General features: G+C 40.8%; 1 protein-coding gene across 1 annotated transcript; it reads left to right on the forward strand.

The window, feature by feature from the left end:
• The first annotated feature begins 12,293 nt into the window (after nucleotides 1-12,293).
• On the forward strand, nucleotides 12,294-13,836 carry LOC133779268 (uncharacterized). Its single transcript, XM_062219250.1, has 3 exons — nucleotides 12,294-12,525; nucleotides 12,777-13,123; nucleotides 13,195-13,836. Exons 1-3 carry the CDS (start codon nucleotides 12,294-12,296, stop codon nucleotides 13,720-13,722), a joined length of 1,107 nt encoding a protein of 368 aa, XP_062075234.1. The 3' UTR covers nucleotides 13,723-13,836.
• The last annotated feature ends 5,634 nt before the right edge of the window (nucleotides 13,837-19,470 follow it).

The raw sequence follows: 19,470 nt of genomic DNA on the forward strand, positions 1-19,470 counted from the left end.
TGTTTTCATTTAACAAAATGTTTCAAAAACCCGTATAATTTTTTTTTAAAAAGTCGTATGGCCATACTTAACATTTAATACAAACATATTTTATAAAGAGTAGAATGAGCCTAGTTTAAAAATAACACAACATTTCCCAAAATAAAATGGCTTCCCAAAAGGTCGGTCCACATGTACATTCATAAGGTAGACTCCAGGGCTCACTGCTCTGCCTTGCCCTTGTTCTTACCTACAACATGAAACAACTAGGTAAGCGAAAACGCTTAGTAAGTTCAACTTTAACACAAAAGCATGCAGGGAATCAGGGTTCTAGATCCATCTAGACCCTACACAATCAATATCATGAACGCAAAAGCGTCCTGGAAAACTTATGGCCATGCCCAATAACCAAAGACAAATTATTTCATATAAACAGATAAATTCCTGCACTCCGAAAATCCCAGAACAAGCAAATATATTATATCACAACTATATCTTATCAACAAATAAATTTCTGCACTCACAAAATCCTAGAGCAAGAAGATAAAATATATAACAATATAATTCGAGACCAACGCTCGACTATTTCAAACAATTCGGGCGTAACATGCCCTCCAACATAAATGTTAATCTGTAAGAGAGAATTAAAACTCAACACTAAGATCTAGCCAATAAATATCCCCATCAAGGGTAACTATCGCGTTCCCTAGGGCATCACTACTTATCCAAGAGTAAATCCCTCACAAGGGTAACCATCAAGTTACCTATGGCTTCACTACTTATCCAAGAGTGTAATCGAAGTTACACAGGTTTACAGAGACTTCTATGTTAATCAGTGGTGCTGGTGAGCAGCTGCCTCTAGGGTGTTCAGCCTCACTCAAACGTGGCAACCCCTAGTATCACTAGGTACTCTCACAGAATGGCCAATATTCACAGCTACTATCTAGGAATAACTTATCAGAGCACTTGCTCGGGTTCTAATCGTTCACTGATTAAGGAAGCATGATGGCCCATAGGTCCCATTCATTTTGGCGTCCCAAGGTTTAAACCAAGAATCCGCACCTCTTGGCCACTCGTCGCGGTAATGAGCCAGACATAAATAAAATCAAGCAGTGTGACGGGGATAAGCCGTCTGTAATATGATGGATATCCACCTGTCATATTTTATGAATCAGCACCAACTAGACTAACGTCTCTAAGCAAACTTTCTACGACAGTGTATATATGTGCATGTGTCTCTATACTAACATACAATACAATAGTCGTTCAAAGTAGTAGCCACACAGTAGAAGTTGACTTACTTGGACTCCATTGGCCTTAGCAAGATTTCACCCTCCAATGTATAATCTAGTTACGCTAGCCAATACTGTAGTTATCCATACAGTATACTTGGATTAATTATGACACTCATAAGTCATTATTATTATTTTGGGCAGTTTGGTCATTTTAATAAAAAGCATTTGTAAGGATTAATGATCCTTATTTGGTTTAAAACCTATTAAGGAAATTCATACGAAAATATCTGAGACTAAACCCTAAGTCTCAGGGAGACCTATCCTATGGTCTCGATACCTAGGCTCGGGTATTACAATAGTATTTTCCCACAATCCGCTAAATATCTTATTCTTTAAAGGTAATGCTATTAACTCGTACTTTCAACAAGTCGGTTAAAATATGTAGAAGATTTTAGCCGGTATTATATCCAGAAAATACTAATTAAATTCCTTAATTATTTTTCAAGAAAATATACTATTAATTTTCCTTTTATTTTTCTTATGGCATTAATCTCTAAAAACCGTTTAAAGAAAATAGCCTAATTTGTCTTAATTAGGAAAGCCGTTAAAAATTTCCCATCTTGACTAGTTAATTTTTCAAAATCAATTAATTAAGTTTACTTACTAGAAAAATAATTCACTTGATCATATTAAGAAAATATAGGGTTTTAAACCCACTTTTTATTTATTAACTAATAATAAATTAAATCTTTTATTTTTAAAAAATAAAAAAAATAATTAATAAAAATAATTCACACTCAACTCAAAGTGGTAATTTTAGTGAAAATAAGTTTTCAAGACTTACTAAGTTTATATCTTGCAATAAGCAAAATTTTACTTTTTACCTTAAGTTCCAAAATCTAATTTTTTTACACTAAGTGTGGAAAGCCTATTCTTGACATTTTTAACTACATACTTTGTTAGTTCATAAATTTAAATTTACTTACCCAATTTTTACAAAAATTTCCCAATTCCATTTCTGGTATGCCATTTAGGTCTTTGTAAAACCTTAGGTCAAAATGGGCATTTTTTATTGGTGAAATTATTTTCCAACAATGAGGTAAAAATGACCTTATTTTCAAGTCCTTATTTTTTCCAAACTTTGACAGTTAATAACTTTCAAACCGTTTAGTATTTTCTTACCAAATTTTACAGTGGCATACTAGGTTATGCCAATAATATGGCCAAAGTTTAGAAGAAACTGGGTTCATTTTCCTTATTCAGTGGCTGTGCAAACTTGGTTCCAAAATAAAGAATACAAAAAAAACAGTTTTTCACCTAAACTTTTAAATAGCATAACTCACTCATTTTTAAACATTTTTTACTGTTTCTAAAGCTCAATTTTATGTACTCAATCTCAACAACATCACAGCATAATTAAATTTTACAAAATCAATATACAGTGGATGCTTGACCCCTTGGAAGTCACAGCTCAAAACATGTATTTTGTTTTAAGGTTTCTAACAAAATCCTTGGGGGTTTTGGTCCCTATTTTTAAAAATCAATACACAAGCATCATAAAAATTATAAAACAACTACCACAACCTTATTAAATCACAAATAAGAAACTTTAAGCATTAACTATATAAAATAATGCTTAAAACTAAAAATCATACAATAACAACCATAAAAGTAAAATTTTTACCTCTTTGGTGTTCTTGCTTAAGGTGTGGATCTTCCTATTAGCTTTGGCTCCTTCAAAACCTTTCAAAAACCCTAACCAATTCCCCCCAACAACATAGATAATTATCTATTTGAAAATCTATGGTTAAAACTTCACAAAAGTCTAGTTTATTGAAACTTCACCTTAGGGAAAAAAATCATTCCTAGAACAATGCTTAGCTTCCAAGCCTTCTTAGTGTTCTTGCGGTTGAATATGGAGAGAAAACTAGAGAGAGTTTTCAAAAAGATGATAGTGAATGAGAGAAAGTGAGTGGTGTGGGGGGGGGGGGGGGGGGGGGTTTAGAAGAGTTTATACAACTCTAATTATCACGTAAAACACTCAAGTGTTTTACTACCCACTTGCCCACTTGACATTATCCCTAATATTTAAATAAAATGAGATTTAAAAGTAAGTAATTTTCGTTTAACCCACTTTAAAGCCTCACATGGCTGGCCACCCATCTCATTTTATTTATGTTTATATATATATATAAATAGTTTTATAATGGTCAATAATTATTTCATAAAAAGAAAAGTTCAAATTGACTTTCTATACCTTTTTCACTCTTTTTAAGTTTTAATCACAAAACTTAACATTAAATAATTAAATTAAATGTCTCTCACATTTAATTTAATTAATCACACTATAAAATTTTACCTAAGGTCCATTCATGGAATAAAATTCCCCATTTTGGTAAAATTAAGTATTTAACACAAAATGCTCTAAAATTTCCATTTTCTCTTAGGTTTATTATTTTTTACCAAACTTTAATTTTTATGAATGTATTTTATGCCCCCTATAAAATGTGAAGAGCGAGGATTTTATCCTTAATATAAACTTAATCATGGAATAATTTCCAAACAAATATAATATTATTTAAAATAATATTCTTAACTCGTGGAGAAAATCCTGACCCGAGTCGTTTAAAGGTTCCCGAAAATGCAGGACGTTACACTTGGGCCGACCACCTTGGATACCTGAAAATTGTAAGGGGAGGTACTTGGCCCATGAGGTGTACACTACTCGGCCCATGAAGCTATAGGGGTGGTCGGCCCTAGCCTTAATTCTAGGCCTGGAAATCGCCTAAGGCAAGGGAAGGGAAGCCCTGGAGGTACTCGGCCCATGAGGTGTACACTACTCGACCCATAAATCTCTAGGGGTGCTCAGCGAAACCCTATTCCTAGACCTGGAAATCGCACAAGAAGCCCTAAAGGTGCTCGACCCAAACCATGTTCCTAGACCTGGAAATCGCACAAGGAGAAACCCTGAAGGTACTCGGCCCCAACCCTGATCCTATCCCTGGAAATCGCAAGTGCTCGGGTTTGGAGTCCCAGAAATCGCCAGGACTAATGAGGTGGTCGGCCTAGGGTCTTACATCCCTGGAAATCGCCCATCCTAGGGTTTATAACCCTGGAAATCCCCTGACTAAGGAATTTTATAGAAAAATCTTGATTCAAGTAAGTCAATTATTTTGGATCAAAATACAACAAAACAAGAAGATTCAGACAAAAATTCCTCAAAAGTTCAAAGTGTTTCTTATAAATCTAAGCAAATTTAAATTAAATGGTGTGAGGGTTAGAAGAAAGTACTTACCAAAGGTCTATGTTTGATGAGGACTTGGAGAAATCAGGCTTGGAATTTGTTTGGAAGTGGCGATAGAGCAAGAATGAGAAGAGAGGACCTCCTTATAACCTCTCAGGCAGACAAGATATTTTTAGGAATTCAAATTTCCTTGAAAAATATCTAGTATGGTTAAAATTTCAAATTCCTTGAAAAATATTTATATTTTTAGGAAATCAAATTCCTTGAAAAGCTATCTAATATTTTTAGGAATTAAAATTCCCTAAAAAAATATTTTGTATTTTTAGGAATTAATATCCTTGAAAAATATATTATATTTTTAGGACGTCAAAATTCCTTGAAAAATATGTTATATTTTTAGGATTCCAAATTTCCTTGAAAAATATATTAGATTTTTAGGAAATTAATTTTCCTTGAAAAACCTAATTAATTTAGGAATTATTAATTATCCCTGAAAAATTAGTGCTGAGTAAATTATCTGTAGTTAAAAAAGTACTTTGTAATGTCCCGAGGGACTTGACTATTTAAGTACTGCAACGATATGTTTCTCGGGCCAGAATCAAGTTTACCGTAATGTTGAAAACATTACAATAAACTTGGGGGGAAAATGATGTCCCTCAAAAATACGGGGATGACATAGCGAATGAGAATGCGATACGTGACATCGCAAATCAGGGAAAACGACGAAGTATTGAGAAAAGACCGACGGGCAAAAAAGATAGGTCCAGGACCTATAGGGAAATCGACCAAGCCTAAACCCCCTAGGGGTGGTCGACCTAACCCCTACCCCTAAGGGTGTTTGGCCTAAGCAGGCTCAAGAGCCCTAGGGGTGGTCGGCCTGACCCCTACCCCAGGGGTGGTCGGCCTCAGTGTGTCCAAGAGCCCCTAGGAGTGGTCAACCTGACCCCTACCCCAAGGGTGGCCGGCCCCAGTATGCCCAAGGACCCCTAGGGGTGGTCGGCCTGACCCCAATCCCTAGGGTGGTCGGACTGACATGCTCAAGAACCACCTGGGTGGTCGGCCCACCCTATTCTTCATAGGGTAGTCGGCCTAAACCCCCAAGTACACTTCATTGAGAAATACTCACTCTCGTTCAAACTGAAATCAACAGGCCTAGCACCCAGAGGATCAACAGGCCTAGCACCCATGCTCGAGTCGTTGGGCCTAGCACCTAAGTCCCATATACCAACAGAGATTTAACATCTTCCTAGAGGTTTCTATCGTGCATTATCCACCACGATCGAGAAACAATGAGAAGACCCAAGATCTCATAATCAAGGGGAGGTGGACACATATCTCCACTACCTGATAATCATGTACCAAACCATGATCCCAGTCTTATTGATCATGTAATAGCCCCTAGGTACTATAAATAAAGGACACATGGCTTCATTTCAAATGGGGATTTTTTTCTGGAATTTTTGAGATCTGAAGAAAATTTGGGAAGAAATTTTGGGCAAATCAGAAACAAGTGAATACTTTTATTCATCAGTGTAATTGTCGAATGATTCAATAATAAAAGCTAAGTTGATTAGGTTATTACTGTTAATTAGAACAGGGCTAAACCACTATAAAATTTTTATGTGTTTACTTAAGATAATCGTACTCTGTCGTTTATTCTATTTATTTCGTTCAAAATGTGTCGTATACTTTACATACGACCGTTGGCCAATTTCACAGGTCAACGAAGTCAATAATCGAAAATAACCGGTTACACTCACAAAGGTTGACTAGGCTTTCGAGCAGACTAGTCAATCTTGACCAAATAAGCGGTTGTTCATAATTCAAAAGAGAAAATAGTTAATTTTAAGTTTTCACTTATGAATTTGAGAAGTGTCTCGAAATTCATTTTTAAATTATTCTGACCAACCCTAAGGATTGTCCATTAACTGTCAAATTAGTTTATTGGAGTTTAGTAATAATTATTTTTGTGTTATTTAAATTTGATGCATTCATGCATCATATTTACTGTTATGAAATTATTGGTATTCATTATATATGGTAAATTCCTTTATTTTATTTAATATTTCAGCAATCATGTTTGAATATTTCTCTCAACAAATCAACTATACTCTAGAAAATGTTTAATTTAATACAAAAAGAAATCATGTTTGGCATGTCTGTATGTTGTACATTCTGAGCCAAATTAAGATTTCTCATATAGTATGTTAAGAACCACATGAAGAGCCAACTAAAGATGATACCTATAGTATGCATGAAAAGTATACCAAATGGTTAAAGGATAATCACATGGGGCAGTTTTGTTTACTCAAAAGCTTGCAAAAAGAGTACAAATACATCAAGACATTGTGTGACTTGTGGCATATGATTGGTGCAAAAGGACTCAGAAAGTAAATTCAGATTTGCCTTTGCTTTTATACTTATGTGATTGATGTTTTATTAACATTGTGAATGTTTTAATCCATGATACTATTTTTTTTTATTCCTTGCATAAATGAATACTTTTCCTCAAAAAGAGTTAACTTCTAAAAGAAAGGCATCGACATCAAAGAATAAGTGGAAAGCCCGGCATTAGTTTTAGAAATTCATTGTTATTTGAACAATTTTATTTCTTTAATTTTGTTTTGGAAACTTTTTATTTCTTTAGTCAGAAAAACTAATGTTTGGAAATTTAGTTTATGATTAGTAATGTGATTATTAATTGGAAACTTTTTGTTAATATGTTGTATGAAGAAGGTTTTGATATTTCTTATAGTAATAATTCGATTGTTATTTTGAGATCTGGTATTGAAATTTGTTATGAAAAATCCATTGATAGGATATATAAACTAAAGGCTAAAGAACGTTCAATCTACAACTCTAAAATGTTTAAAGCTGCTAAACCTAGATCTATCAAACGTCAAAGACTGATGCCAATAATGATACATATCTTTTGCAATTAAGATATGGACATATTGGTTTTGATAGGATAATCATGTTAGTAAAGGAAGGTTCTTTACGAGAATTACTTGTTGGTTCTCTTCCAGATTTTTTAATCATGTTTAGAAGGAAAAATTACCAAAAGCCTTTTCTATGCTAAAGGTTCAAGAGCCAAAGAACCACTCCAACTTGTACACACTGACGTGTGTTGTCCACTTAATGTACAAGCAAGAGGAGGGTATGAATATTTCGTCACTTTTATTGGTGATTATTCAAGATATGGTTACCTATACTTAATGCAAAAGAAATCTAAAACTTTTGGGAAGTTTAGAGAATTCCAGCAGAAGCTAAAAAATAATTTAGGTAAATCACTAAAAGTTCTTCGATGTAATCGAGGAGGAGAGTACTTGGATTATGAATTCGAGGACTATGTTTTGTAAGCATGGAATTCAACCCCAACTCACAGCACCTGAAACACCTGAGAAAAATGGTGTTTCAGAAAGATGGAAGAAGGCGTTACTAGATATGGTTAGATCAATGATGAATTATTCATCATTACCATTGTCATTCTAGGGCTATGAAATTCAATTTGCAATGTACATATTGAATGTTGTTCCATCTAAGTCAATAAAAAAGACACCATTAGAACTATGGAATGGTTGTGTTGACTGTGAATTTAGCCAACGACGTGAGAACGTCAACTACGACAACCTTCAAGAGAATTATAAACGACAACAGACAGTTTTTTATGAACGGAAGTAAATAACACAAGGTTTTTATAGTGGTTCAGCCCCGATGATCGGTAATAGCCTAATCCACTTAGAGATTTTATTACTATATTCACACTCAAGATCAGATGAACCTTGTCAACTGAGTTTCTTCAGTGTGAGATACTCCAGAATACAAAAATGGGTTTTTCTCAAGAACAACACACTTTCTCTCTCTAGAATACAGATTCACTCTCAATTTTGCAAAAAGTCCTTTTACGATCCTCCCAAGTCCCTATTTATAGACCTGGGTTCTCAACTGATATCCCCTTTTGATAGGGATATTCTATTATTTACCTAATATTTATATTACAAAATAAACGTTCAAAATATAACTGATCCCTAATTTCGAGTGAGGATTGAGTGATTCCCGGATGCTTGGACCAATTCTCACTGAAGTAGTTTCGGGCAGTTTGACGTAGCTTCTCATGCATGTTGACTATTCTTCAAGCTTTCAAGCTTTACGTAGGTCAAAGGTGGCATACGCATGGCTATCCTTGGACCAAAGGCCAACTACACTCGAGGTATACTTCTCCATTGTGTCCGATCGGACACAATGGTTGTCTTCTTTGGCTTAAGGTGGTTCAAACCATCTTATTTGACTCCTTCAATCAAGGTCCAATATGACCTTACACTTTGCACCTCGGACCAAGATGGTCCGAGCCATTTTCTTCCTAGCTTATCCTCGGACCAACATGGTCCAAGCGCTCCTGCAGGCGTCTTGCGCGATCGGGGGAGGTCATGTGCGATCGGGGGAGGCCTTGTGCGATCGGGGGAGGCCTTGTGCGATCGGGCATAATGCCCCTTGGACCTAAATGGTCCAAGCTTCCTTTGTTTAACCAAGGTCCGATCGGACCTTGGTCCTCTCTTTTCGGACCTAGGTGGTCCGAGCCACCACCTCTCCTTGGATCAAAATAGTCCAAGGTACCCACAAGACCACGTTCGATCGGGCACACACCCTTCTCCTTGGGCCAACTAGGTTTGAACCCCTTCGCTCAACCAAATGCTCGATCGGGCATTAGGCTTCTCTCCTCGGACCAAGGTGGTCTGAGCCACCATCTACTTATCCTTGACCTGAATGGTCGAAGGTACCTCCTATGTGTATGTTCGATCGACCACTATGTGGCTTTCCCCTTTTGAGTAAAACTTGAGCCTTATTCTTTTTGAACTCATTCGAGCCAAGCTTAACAAGAGGTCCCCTAAGCTTAGGTCCGATCGGACCTACTGTTTTTATATCTTGAACCAAAATTCATACCTCCCCTTCACTTTCTTGGACTTGGCACCAATTTAATTATATGGGTCTTTAAACTGAGGTCTAAGCCAAGCAACCCCCAGTCTAAATACTCTCTTCGATCGGGCGTATTTGGCTTGACTATCTGTCTCATTCCTTAACTGATGTATTGGGCCATCACCAAGCCAGATCACCCTACTAACTCATGCCACGTGTCCATTTCACCGCCACGTCATTCTTTTCAAATTTTTGGGATAACATTTGCCCCCCAAGTTTATTATATGATTTATTCACGTAATAAACTTTTTCTCCGGCTGACGTCATTATAAAAAATAATAACTGTTCATCTTCATGCAGCAGACCCACGATCACTGCAAAAATCCACCCATGATCGTGGAGGAAAGATAATCCCAGAATACCAGAGGTTCAAAAGTAAATGAAAAAGCCACTTTTTTCCCTTTAAATATCCCTACTCTACACTCTCTTCTTCACATATACAAAATCACTCTAAAAACCCTCCATATTCTCTCTTGGCCGAAATTCCCCACCTTGCCGACTTCACAAGCTTCAAAGGGAGTCCTTCATCTTCAAGCACCCTCCAAGCAAACTCAAAGTTCTCCAACCTTGGGTAAGCCTCCTTTCTCCATGCCTCTTAGATTGTTACATTTTTTTTTTTTTTGAAATTCTAAAAAAAATCATGGCCGAAATGCTTGAGTGCCTTGAATGCTCTTGAATATGTTTTGCCCAATGTGTTTGCTTATTGTTTTGATGAGGTTTGTGGCATGGGTGACCCGAATTTTCCCTCAATTTCATAGGAATTTCAAGACATTTTTGCTATTTTGACATGAACATGAACATGGGTTTTGATATTGTAATGGGTTTTTAAGAACATGAAGAAAACCTTTCATTTTCATGTTTTGATCTTGTTTTTTGTTTGTGTAAATGATGGAATGTGTTTTGAGGCTAGGGATTTTTAGGGCTGTCTATTTGGTTAGGATTCGGGGTAGGCAAAGTATGCCATTTAGGGACCATTTTTTACCTAGTTTTGCCCAGAAATTCTGGGCATAAGCGTGTGTGTGGTCCGATCGAACCACACTTTGTCTTCATCGTGAGCCCATGCTCGATCGGGGACGCTGGAGTGTGTTCGAGCTCGAGGTGTTCGTCCCTTCTGAACGAGGCAAGATAACCACCTCCGATCGGGCTCTGAAATACTTCAGATAAGTGTGTGGTCCGATCGGACCACACGCTCTTCCCCTTGCTTTTTAGTGCCCAGATTTTTAATAGTTAAATCCGAACTTCCCTAGACACCAATGCCCAGTCGAACCTAACTTGTTGCTGCTGGCTAGAAGCTTTGGAGGCACGAGGCACACCAGGCGAACTCTCGGGACCAGGGTGCACACCTCTCCTCGGGCACGCTACGCCCGATCGGGCGTTCTGGAGGCTTGCGCGAGGCTCGTGCGGTGGCGAGGCAGGACGTCTCCTGGCTGGAATGTGTCCGATCGGACGTGTCACAGGCGCTTTGGGGTTAGGCTCGCATGGAGGTAAGGTCGAATGCCCTCCCAGCCAAGCTATGTACGATCGAATGCATAGAACCTCCCTCCTGAGCTCAAAATGTGGTCCGATCGGACCATACATACTTTTCTTAGGCTTTGGCCTTTTTTTCCTTCCAAACATGCAACCAACCTCTGTATGTTAACTGCGTACATAAGGAACCTAGCCTTATAGGAAAATCCCAAAAATGCCTCCTTCTACAAAGTTTAATAAGTTCAATACTTTAAGTGCCTTTTAGGCACTTTTGGGCATTAAAATTATTTTTTCCACATGCGCTATATTTTTATAACTTAGACAAAATTTTCCAAGTATAAAAATAAATCTTATTTTTGATGAATTTTTTCTGTTTGGTTACTCACCTCCCCATTTTTTATTCATTTTTGTAGATGAATCGCTCTGACTTCAGGGGAGGTGACAATCATACGGACTCTGAATCATCTGCCCCGCAGACAATTGAAACTCCCTTGAATAGCGATTCCTCACCAGGCTCGTCTACCGGTTACACTCCAGAGGATCGTCTTCGCCGCTTCAAACAGATCCTCCCTCGCTCAGCCTTATATCTTCTCCACGAGGAACAGTTCCTTCGACAGACTTCTGAGTCGACGATGAGGGTGAAGCAATCTAACAGGCTCCCTCAGGAACACGATCCGCAGGTCGCCCGCAGAGCAGTACAGAAGGTGGTACAGCGCAATCAAACCCGTACTACCACAGCTTCAAGAAAGCCGTCCCTGAAACTTGCTACCGCGATTCAGGATTTGGCTGTCCAGAAGCCACGTGATGAGGGAGAAGAAGAACCCTCCTGGTTCGTTGCCGAAGCTTCCAAACTTACTCCCGCGCTATTCCAGAAACATCTTGAAGCTTTAGGCTTGAGCGGGGCAAACGTGACATGTCCGGGCTCACATCAAAGAGCCAATAGGCCCGGTGGAAGGTACTGCGCCTGGTCCAGGCACCATGTACAAGCTGGAGCAACACTCCCGCTGCACATCTATTTCCGGTCCGTAGCAGACTACTTCAACATCTCCCCATTTCAGATCACGCCGAATGGGATACAGGCACTCTCTGCGCTGTATATTCTTTATTTTCTGAATGGTTGGGACGAGCCCACCCCTCATGAGGTGCATTACCTGTTTGATCTTCGGACCAACCCTTCTCACAACAACTCAGGTTTCTTCCATTTCTATCACAGGCATAGGGGGGTTACATATCTCAATGGCATCTCCCATAAGTCAAACGCCGGGAAGTATCATAAGGAATACTTCCTCACATTGGATATTGAGGCCAACAACTTGGCCTTTACGCGCTCGGGTCCGTTTGAGCGACCATTGCCTACTGAAGGGATGTTTAGGCGGGCCAAGAAATTGGCTAACATGAGTCTTAAAGAGAAGGATGTAAAAAAGTTGGTCACGCTGGACCTTCTCCAGATGGTGAGTCTGGTGCCATGTGAGCAGGATCTGGTGGTGGAAAGTACCACCGGGGAGAACGACACGCCTGGTCAGTCTACCGAGGGCACAGAGCAAATGACTGATCGGCATTCTCCTGGGCCTTCTCCGTTTTCCCGTAGACCTGGTGACTTAGTCATTAGAGAGCCTGATCCTCAGCGTAGATCTACTATTCCCGCTCAACCTGGGAAAGGAAAAGCTATCCAGGTTGAAGGGGAACTTAGCTCATCCTCGGACGACGAGGATGAGTTCCTTGATCAGATCTTCAACGCAGGTAACACATGCTTAGTGAAAATAGGCATATTTTTTTTTTATAATTGGTAATTAGAGAGTATCACAATTGTAGTATACACTTGCATATGTTTCATTATGTTTATTTCTCTAACAATCTTGTTTTTTCATCCTTGGCAGATTCAGACATGTTCAGAGATTGCGTTGCTTCAAAGAGGAAAACTGGTGATGGAAGTGGCTCTACGCCTCCACAGAAGATTCAGAAGGTAGTACCGCCAAGTCAAGGGAGGCAACCTGGGGGACCAACTACACTTCCGCCATTGACCCCCTCTTCCCTTCCTCCTTCTGCGAGCCTAACTCCTACTCACCAGGGTAGTTCGAGTGAGCTTTTTCGTGCTGTTAGCGACCTGGGCAAGGGGCTTCTTGAGGATATTGGCCGTGATGCATCGACGCTTCAAAGCCTAGACTCCTACCCTCGACTTAGTGTCGAAGTTGTCTTGAAGAGAGGACTCGCTCAATTGATGAAGGTAAGCATTTTTCCTCGAGATACTTTGTTATTAGTATTTTTACTTGTATTAACTTTTTGTCTTCCATGCAGTCACTTGTCACCATTGGTCATGCTCAGCTTCGAGCCGTAGATTACAAGGAGCTGATCAAGGTGCAGGACGATCAACTGGTGGAGGCCAGGTCCAAGCTGGAGCAAGCAGAGAGAACTATAGCTGAACGGGACGAGTCTCTCAAAAAGCAGGCTCAAAACAATGCTTCCTTGACAACTCAATTGGAGAAGCAATCCCTCGATATTAAAGAGTTAGTTCGAGACAATGAGAGGTTGATTAGCGAGAACGAAGAGCTGAAGCAAGAAAAAGAGCTTGACTTGATTCGCTTTGAGGAGGCCAGTTTTGACTGCTTCTATAAGGTCTGGAAGCTGAACAAGCCTCTTAATCTTGATTGTTTCCCCAAGGAGGCCCAAGCAGAGGATCTTGCCAGATGTGAAGCAAGAGCCGCTGAAGAAGCTGCCAACCCTCCTGCACTCGCCCCAACGTGCTCTGCTATATCATTTCGAGCGAGAGGAGCATCTGATGCAGAGGAGGGAGTCGATCAACCCTCTAGAGGAGCTCGCCTGTGACTCCCTCTCGTAGTTCATCACAGTCTACTTTACTTTGTATTTTGTTGCTCGAACTAGTGAGCTATTTTGACATTTAGCACTTTACTCTTTCCTTGTTGACAATTTCAAACTTCTAAGTTTTTATTGTGCATAGCAAAGTTTTTGGATGCCTTTAATTTCACATGAGAATTTAGTTTTTTAACTTAGAAATTTTTACCATTCCATAAGTTCACACCAAATATACTTCCTCATGCTCTTATTGCTCTAACTTTTTATGAGCGTAAATGTCTTGTTACACGAATATCAGTTTTTAACTTAGAATTTGAAAAATTCTAAGTTACTTAAGCTTTGTAAAACAAGTTAGCTTAAGTCAGCCCAAAAACAAACATATTTGCTCGTGCTCTTATTGCCTGTGTTGAAATACATACCAGTATACCCTATGTGCCCCCCAAGTGATTGAGGGTGGATAAATCCTTGATCACTTACTACTTGATCGGATTTGTTCGAGTAGTTACTACTCGTGAAACACATGAAATACACGAAAATATATCAGTAGTTGACCACTACATAAATATTATCTAAACGTTGGTCCTCCATATTATGATACCGACCAGTTGAACACTGTCCAGTACATTAGTTTTTAAAAGACCTGTTTTGTTTAAATTATTATGACAGTTGAACACTGCCCAACAAAAATAATCAACACATATGCAAAGTTTGTAGCAAGGTACGACCACAATGCGTGTGGTCTCTTTTATTACTCGTAATAATAAATGACAAAACATGTCTAACAACGAGTTCCAAACAAAATAACATTGTTCAAAATAATGTGACTGGGTAGCAAATAACCAGTTCACAAACAAAAAACTTAAATAACAAGTTAAGCACTTGATACAAAGCTACTACTCTGCAAGTAGTATTTATTGATAATATTTTCTCAAGTGCTCGCCATTCCAGTAGTTTCTGATTAGCTCCCCATTCAATCGAGCAAGCTTGTAAGTGCCGGGCGGTAAGACCTGTTCAATTTGATATGGTCCTTCCCAGTTCGGTCCTAGCACACCAGCTGCTGGGTCTCTAACAAACACCTTCCTTAGGACTAAATCTCCGACCTGGAACTTTCGATCTCGCACTCTGGAATTGAAGTAGCGTGCCACTTTTTGTTGATGAGCTGCTACTCTGAGGCTTGCCTCCTCTCTTCTTTCTTCGAGGAAGTCCAATGATTCTGCCAACAACTGATGGTTCTCCTCTTGGTTGTAAACGGTCCTTCTATGAGAGGGTGGATCTACCTCCATAGGTAACATGGCTTCATACCCATATGCTAAAGAGAATGGGGTATGGCCAGTTGCCGTCCGAGCGGTAGTCCTATACGACCAAAGGACTTCTGGTAACTCATCTGCCCAAGCACCCTTAGCTTGTTCCAGGCGCTTCTTCAAAGTGTCCTTCAATGTTTTGTTCACTGCTTCAACCTGCCCATTGGCCTGAGGATGGGCCACCGAGGAGAAACTTTTGGTGATGCCATGCCGAGTGCAAAAATCGGTAAATATGTCGCTGTCAAACTGGGTGCCATTGTCAGACACTATCTTTTTAGGTAGACCATAGCGACATATTATATTTTTAACAACAAAGTCCAACACTTTCTTCGATGTAATCGTGGCTAATGGTTCGGCCTCAGTCCATTTAGTAAAATAATCTACTGCGACCACAGCGAATTGCACTCCTCCCTTTCCTTTGGGTAACTTCCCGATCAAATCAATGCCCCATACTGCAAAAGGCCACGGACTTTGCATTTGCCTCAAAAGATTTGGTGGTGCTCTGGGTACCTTAGAAAATCTTTGGCATTTGTCACACCTTTTCACATATTCCATAGAGTCTTCGTTCATAGTAGGCCAGAAAAATCCTTGCCTCAAGATCTTTTTAGATAGACTCTGCCCCCCAGCATGATCTCCACAAAACCCCTCATGCACTTCAGCTAATAAGCTCTTTGACTGGTCGGGGGTTATGCACCTGAGGAGAGGTAAGGAGTATCCTCTTCTATATAACACTCCATCCACCATGGTGTACCTAGCAGCTTGCCTCATAACTTTCCTTGCTTCATTACGACCATCTGGGAGCGTCCCATGTTCAAGGTAAGCAATGATGGGAGTCATCCAGGTGTCGACTATCGTAATCGGCATGGCCTCTTCTCTATCAATACTTGGCTCTGCCAAGTACTCTACTGGAACTATATTCAGTGTTTCGGCATCTTTCGCACTTGCAAGCTTTGCCAGAGCATCAGCATTGGAATTCTGCTCCCTTGGTACTAGCTTAATGGTATACTCCTCGAACTGGGCTAGTAAATCTTTAGTTTTGTTTAAGTATGCCACCATGCGTAGGCCCCTCGCCTGGTACTCCCCTAATACTTGATAAACTACCAATTGGGAATCACTGTTTATCTCCACCGACCGGGCACGTACATCTTTAGCCAGTCGCAAGCCTGCTAAGAGGGCCTCATACTCTGCTTCGTTATTAGAAGCATTGAATCCGAACCTCAGTGCACAATGAATTCGGTGCTTCTCTGGTGTGACCAGTATAATCCCAGCTCCTGAATGGTGCTCGTTCGACGATCCATCAACGAAAAGTTGCCAAGCAGGAACTTCTTCTTTTAACCCAGTAATACTCTCCTGTTGGTTAGGGACCTCAACGATTCCGGTACACTCAGCGATGAAATCCGCCAAGGCTTGACCCTTAATAGCAGTCCTTGGTTGGTACTTGATTTCAAACTGGCCTAGCTCGACCGCCCATTTAAGTAGCCGACCAGACGACTCTGGTTTTTGCAAAACTTGGCGAAGAGGCTGGTCAGTGAGGACCTTGATGGGGTGTGCTTGGAAATACGGCCTCAACTTTCGTGATGCAAGTACCAAGCAGTAAGCCAACTTCTCAATCATGGGGTATCGGGACTCTGCTCCTATCAAACGCTTGCTAACGTAATACACTGGGTGCTGCACTTTATCCTCCTCACGTACTAAAGCAGCGCTAACAGCGTGTTCCGTGACTGCTAGATATACAAGTAGGTCCTCTCCATCAACTGGTTTAGAAAGAACAGGAGGTTGAGCCAAATGTTCCTTTATCGCCTGGAAAGCTTGTTCACACTCTGCGGTCCACTCGAACTTCTTGCCTCCTTTAAGCAGGTTAAAAAACGGGACGCACTTGTCCGTTGATTTTGAGACGAACCTGCTTAGAGCCGCAATCCGCCCAGTCAAGCTTTGCACCTCCTTTATTCTTGTGGGAGACTTCATCTCTATGAGAGCCTTGATCTTTTCAGGGTTTGCTTCTATTCCTCGGGAGTTGACAATAAACCCAAGGAATTTCCCAGAACCCACTCCAAACGAACATTTAAGGGGGTTTAATTTCATGTTATACTTCCTCAAGATTGCAAAGCAATCCTCTAAGTCTCCCACGTGCCCCCCAGCTTCTTTCGACTTCACCAGCATATCATCTACGTATACCTCCATGCTTTTGCCGATTAAGTCACGAAACATGCCATTCACCAGGCGCTGGTAGGTAGCTCCTGCATTCTTTAACCCGAAGGGCATCACTCTATAGCAATAGAGCCCTATATCCGTTCGGAAGCTGGTATGTTCTTCATCGGGAGGATGCATGCTGATTTGGTTGTATCCCGAATATGCGTCCATGAAGGACAAGGTCTCGTGACCAGAGGTTGCATCCACCAACTGGTCTATTCTCGGTAAAGGGAAACAATCCTTCGGGCATGCTTTGTTTAGATCAGTAAAATCTACACAAGTCCTCCACTTTCCATTGGGTTTAGGCACCAAGACTGGGTTTGAAACCCAAGCTGGGTAGTATGCCTCTCTAATAAACCCGTTCTCCTTCAACCGCTCTACTTCCTCCTTAAGAGCCTTTGCTCGATCCTTGTCAAGTAACCTCCTCTTCTGCTGCACCGCTGGATACCTTTCATCTACGTTGAGCACATGGCTGATCACAGTTGGTGAGATACCCACCATATCCTTGTGAGACCAGGCGAAGACATCCTGATTCCTTCGCAAGAACTCTATCAGTTGTGCTCTCACCTCAGCTTTCAATTTCTTCCCAATCTTGACCCCTCTTGTCGGGTCATTCTCATCTATAGGGACCTCCTCTAATTCCTCGGACGGTCCCACATCACTCTCATAATCCCCAAAGCGAGGATCAATATCTCTTTCCTCGCTTTGGGCAACGCCCTATTTGGTGACTTCATCACCTGATGGGGTCTTCTGCTCTTTCGAACTGGGAGTGCTCTCCTGGTCACACCCCTTCAACACCTCTTCATCGTTTACTACAACAAGACTCTGGTCTACGTCCATCTCATCCACTTCCCCTCCTTCAACACACACAATCATGTTGTTTTCCTTGGCACCTTTCTTTGCCTTAGCTATGGAGGCATTATAACACTCTCTAGCTTCCCTTTGGTCTCCTTGGACGTAGCCTACGCCAACGCTGGTCGGGAACTTCATAGAGAGGTGCCAAATTGAAACTACCGCATGCAAGTTGGTGAGTAGTGGTCGACCAATAACCACATTGTAGGCAGACGGGCAGTCAACAATCAAAAATTCAGTCATCACGGTTTCATGCTTGGGAGCTTCCCCCGTGGTGACTGGCAACTTTATTGTTCCAGCTGGTGATAGTCCCTCTCCAGTAAACCCGTAAATGACGTGAGAGCATGGTTTCAAGTCATTGATGGATAGCTTCATTTTTTCAAAAGAGGACTTATAAATAATGTTTACGGAACTTCCCGTATCAACCAGACATCTTTTCACCTTCATGTTAGCTATCTGAACTGTCACTACGAGAGGGTCATTGTGAGGATACCTCACGTGTTTGGCATCCTCCTCAGTGAAGGTGAGGGACTCACTTTCATACCTTGGGTTCTTTGATGGTCTCTCCTCCATCGTCATAACCTCGGATGTGGACGCTGCCTCCAACTCATGACGAAGGGTGCGAGCATATCTTTCCCTCGCCTTGCTGCTATCACCCGCAAGATGTGGTCCTCCACATATTGTATCTAGTGTGAAGTCCACAGGTTCAGGTTGCAAAGGTGGGGACCGTTGTCGCTTGAACCCAGGATTATTGTTGCTTCCCTCTCCTTGGGTTTTCTCAGCCTTATATTTTTTTAGTTTCCCCGAACGGAGGAGAAACTCTATCTCATCCTTAAGGTGGTTACACTCGTTCGTGTCATGACCATAGTCTCCATGGAAACGACAGAACTTGTTCTTATCCCTCTTACTCATTTCCTTCTTGATTGGAGGGGGCCTTCGGTAAGGGACCTCCTGATGGCTGGCTAGATAGATCTCCGCTCGGGTTGCCGAAAGAGTAGTGTAGTTGGTGAATCGAGGTTCATACTTCGTAGGTTTGTCATTCGACCCAGACTTAGCTTTCTTCTCACTGCGGTGGTCAGACCCGTTATTCCCACGTTTCTTACTACCGCCTTGATCATTTCCGCTATCCTTTGGAGTATCCCCCGATCCACTTGGGTTGTTCAACCCGTTCTCTCCTTTCTCAATGGCATCGTCCAACTTCATGTACTTATCTGCACGGTCCAAGAACTGTTGTAAAGTTGAAATTGGATGGCGGTGAATGCTGTCCCACAAAGGACTTCGATAAATAATACCCGAGGAGATCGCAACCATCTTCCCTTCATCTCCAACAGCGGTAGCCCGATTGGCTTCTCTCATAAACCTCTGTATGTAGTTCTTGAGAGATTCATCTTTGCCTTGCCTAATATCCACCAAGTGG

The sequence above is a fragment of the Humulus lupulus genome, chromosome 5 (assembly GCF_963169125.1).
Source record: "Humulus lupulus chromosome 5, drHumLupu1.1, whole genome shotgun sequence".
Taxonomy (NCBI): domain Eukaryota; kingdom Viridiplantae; phylum Streptophyta; class Magnoliopsida; order Rosales; family Cannabaceae; genus Humulus; species Humulus lupulus.